General features: G+C 54.6%; 1 protein-coding gene across 1 annotated transcript; it reads right to left on the reverse strand.

Annotated features, from left to right (window-relative positions):
- Positions 1-851: 851 nt before the first annotated feature.
- Positions 852-1829, reverse strand: KCTD12 (potassium channel tetramerization domain containing 12). Its single transcript, XM_007941505.1, has one exon. The coding sequence runs from the start codon at positions 1827-1829 to the stop codon at positions 852-854; it is 978 nt and encodes a 325-aa protein (XP_007939696.1).
- Between the last annotated feature and the right edge of the window lie 2263 nt (positions 1830-4092).

The following is a 4092-nucleotide window of genomic DNA, read 5'->3' on the forward strand; positions in this document are numbered from 1 at the left end:
TTCTGTGGTGCTTGGTGACCTGGGCAGACCTGCCCTCTTCTGCGGCAAAGATCTTTCTCATTCTTCGGTAATTGTCATATCAACCAGAGTCGAACCAAGTGCTTCTGGCGATGAGCCAAGGAGAAAGGGCGCCTCAGCAGGCAGAAGGATCACTTTCTGCAAGTTTAAATCACAGGCGAAGACCTTTCATTGTGTACTGAAAGATCTGAACCCTCACTGTGCCAGCACTAGATTCTTCTTCTTCTACCTGTAACTTTTCAAAACTTTAATCATTTACAGTCACTGAACTGCTTCCACAGGGTCTCAATGCCAGAACCCTAGTCTTTCATTCAACCTTCTAAATACCCTTAAAGAAGGCCAGAAGACTATGTAATGACTTTTAAAACACTAACTTCTCCAGTTTTACCAACTCTATCTCTTAAACCTCGAATGAATCATAAGGGGTCAAGAAGATTTCAAGGAATCTCGTCACACTGGACACAGTCCAATCAGATTCTAAACAATTCAGTCATTTCCTGGTACTTGGTGATTTTGTGGACACACTGCCCCCAAGCCATCCAGACTGAAGGGCAATCTGAGGGAGGGGTGGTTTGAGGCAGGGTTTGGACGAAGCATGGGGGGGGGGCTTGTTATGTATGGGCTAGTTCTGTCGGAGGAGTCCAAAGAAAAGGAAAAAACCGAGGTTTGCTCAGCAGGTTCTGGAATTGGGGGAAGAAGGATCTGGTCCCGGCTCCTAGGGGCGAGGGAGGGATGCGGAGAGGCAGAGGGACAGAGGGAGGGGATGAAATAATCATCTCCCAAACAGAAAAGGAAGGGAGGCGAGACCTGGAGTCGATAAGAGGCTGGGGTGCTCACTCCCTGCAGAAGACGTACTCGGTGTAGCTGGTCCAGATCTTGTCCTCGCTCTGGTCGGTGCTGCTGGCGAAAGCGCAGGTGCCCGTGGAGCTGCACGCCACCATGTGGAAGCCCGACTCAGACAGCTTGTCAAAGGCTTGCTCCAGGAAGTTGAACTTGAGGTAATAGCGCGAGGTGTAGCGCTCCGGGGGCCGGTCGGGATCCCGGCTCTCGTTCAGGGTGTCCCCGAACACCTCCTTGGCCAGCGACGTCTTGCCACACACAGTGATGCGTGCCACCCGCCGAAACTTGGCGTCCGCCTGCGCGTCCCGACCGATGGTGTAGGAACCGCGGTAGCCGATGGTAATGTAGCCTGAGCGCCGGCTGCCGTCCAACGACTGGGATGGCGTGAGCAGCGGACCGGCCGCGCCCCCGGACGGGCTGCGGCTAGCCAGCTCCAGCGTGGGCGATGGCGCCCCAGCCGAGGCGCCCTCCTGCTGCTCCGGCTCCGTGTAGCCGAGAGGCAGCAGCTCGTCGCCCAGCGAGCCCTCCTTATGCACTCCACGCCGCGGGTGCGGCGGCCCCGGGCCGGGCTGCTGGGGCGCCCCAAGGCGGCGCACCAGCTCCGGCAGCTCGAAGTACTCGGCCTCGCGCTGCAGCCGGCTGCGCTCCGGGAAGTAGTCGGGCAGCACGAGCTGCAAATCCCGCAAGTAATCCAGGATGTAGCGGAAAAGGAAGCCGTCCCGGTCCAGAAAGAAACGGCCTTTGCTGTCCCGGGCCAGCTCCTGCGGCTGCTGCTGCGTGAACATGCGCCAGAGCAGTGAGTCGGGCACCGAAACCACCGTGCAACGCCGGGTCACATACACTTGGCCCCCCACGTTCAGCTCCACGATGTCAGGGAAGAGCCCCGGCTCGGCGGAGGAGGACGAGGAGCCGCTGCCGGCCCCGCCGCCGCCCCCATTGGGTAATCCACGTGTGCTGTCCGCCAGAGCCATGGCAAAGAGGTGGCTGGGCTAGGGCAGGGGAAGGGAGCGAGGCCGCGCTCAGGAGCTTCAGCCTCCTTTTCTGGAGCCTCAGCGCCCGGACGCTCTATCAGCTCTCCGCCCTGGCCGCCGCGGAGAGCCGCACAGAGCCAAGCGATGCGAGAGCGCGGTTGTGCGCCCCAGCGCGCTCTGCCCGCGCGCTCCAGGCGAGTGCCAGGTCGCGGCCAGCACGCCGCTTAAGTAGAGCCGCCCGCTTGGGCGCCGCGGCGCGCAGGAGGCGGGGGCGACTGTGGAGCGGCGGAGCCAAGCTTCCCCGACGTGGGAGGAGGCGGCGGGAGGAGTGAGCCAGGAGTTGATTTGCTTCTTAAACGCTGACGCTGCGCCCCGCTGATGGCTCCACCCCGGCTCGAGCACAGCGGGAACGACCCAGTTGGTCCGCGCAGCCCGGTGCTGCAGCCCATTTTCGCTCCCATACAACTTTTCCCTCATCTGAAGCGGACGAAGTTTGGAATAGGCTGCTTTGGAAGACAAACCTTCTGTCAGAGGGTTAGTCACTAAGTCCCCTGGTCCCCACCCCGCGCCCACCTCCCTCGTTGATTCTTAAAAGAAAACGTAAACTTTCCGGCTTCGTCCTGGGGAGTCTAAATGCTTGGCGGCATTTGGTCGGGCCACCTCCGGAACTGGCCTCTGGAAAGCGTGGTGTAGTCGGTCGTCAGGTTGCTGGAAGTTCTGGAGAGAAATGCTCTGGAGACACGACAGGGCGGACCCAATCCACAGGCATTCAGATTTTGTGAGCGTTGCTGAGTAGCCTCAAAAAAAAAAAACCTCTAGAAACCTGGATATCCTGCCGCAGAACATGGTCCGATAGTTCATTTTCTGAGGGCTGAACAAACTAATTTGTTGGGAGACCTCAGAATAGGTAAATAACTGAAAAAGAAACAGAGAACTTGGGTGAGCTAAACGTGTTATCTGGGGCGCGTTCTCCTGAGGGCAGGGAACACAGCCACTTCCCTACAAAAGCCTTGGAGGATAGTCTGAAATAATTGTTGTTATGGGCCCTCGAGTAGGACCCCACTTGGTTTGGAGGCGGAATCACTACGGAAGTAGATTGCCCAACCTTCCTTCACAGGAGCGACTGGTGGGTTTGAACCGCCAACCTGCTGGTTAGCAGTCAATGCTTTAGGCACTACACTACCAGAGCTTCTAGTCTGAAATTAAGAATAGTAAACCTGACCTTTTCAACCATAAGTGAATCTTGCCATAAAGCTCAAAAGGTCTGCAGATCTAATGTAGTTTACCAAACTACCGTTTCAGCCCTGACACTCCCTTTACGCGTTTAATTCTCCCAAAGTTGCAGGGACTGACCCAGCCATTCAGGGCTGGGTCAGTCTGTTCAGTCCGCTTCAGATCCAGGTTCCCAGTCACAGGGCCTTAGATATTTGCCCTCTGCTTTGATCCCATCTCACATCTCATCCTTAATTCCTGTTGTTGTTGTTGTTATGTGCTGCCGCGTGGTGGGACCCGACTCATAGCGACCCCTTCTTGGGTTTCCCAGGCAGTATCACTACAGAAGAAGATTGCCCCATCTTCCTTCCAAGGAGTGGCTGGTGGGTTTGAACTGCCAGCCTTTTGGTTAGCAGTCAAGTGCCTTAGGCACTACACTACCACTCACTCCATATTTGATTTCACCCTTTAGTCCACAAAACCACTCCCTTCCCAAAAGAAAAAAAAAAAACTTCCCTGCTTCCCAAGAGAGTTGGGGCCTTTTGCTCAGTGTTCATCATTCTGAGCTTTCATAGTTAGGAGCTGTTACGGCTTGAATTGTGTCCCTCGAAAACATGTGTTGCTAATCGTATACATGTGGTTATAATCCCATTTGAGAATGGGTTATCTTTGTCATGCTATTGAGGTAGTATCAAAGTAGGCTGTGTCTTAAACTCTTCTGAGATATAAAACAGCAAATTAAGCAAGCAAAGCAGCACACATGATCGCCAAGGAACCTAGGAGTAGAAATTGAAAAGAGACAAGGACCTCCCCACAGAGAGACAGATAGTGAGCCTTCCCCAAGAGGCAGCACCCTGAATTTGGACTTCAAGCCTCCTAAATGATGAGAAAATAAATTTCTGTTGATTAAAACCATCCACTTGTGGTGTTACTGTTATAGCAGCACTGTAACTAACTAAGAGAACAGTGATTATCTGACTACCGACTTTGGTGAAAATAAATGCTCCTGGATGGTAGAGAGAGGGTAAAGGAGAGAGTGGTGAAGGATGTT

This window comes from Orycteropus afer, unplaced genomic scaffold, assembly GCF_000298275.1.
Source record: "Orycteropus afer afer isolate SDZICR_OR568_19922 unplaced genomic scaffold, OryAfe1.0 scaffold00081, whole genome shotgun sequence".
Classification (NCBI taxonomy): Eukaryota; Metazoa; Chordata; class Mammalia; order Tubulidentata; family Orycteropodidae; genus Orycteropus; species Orycteropus afer.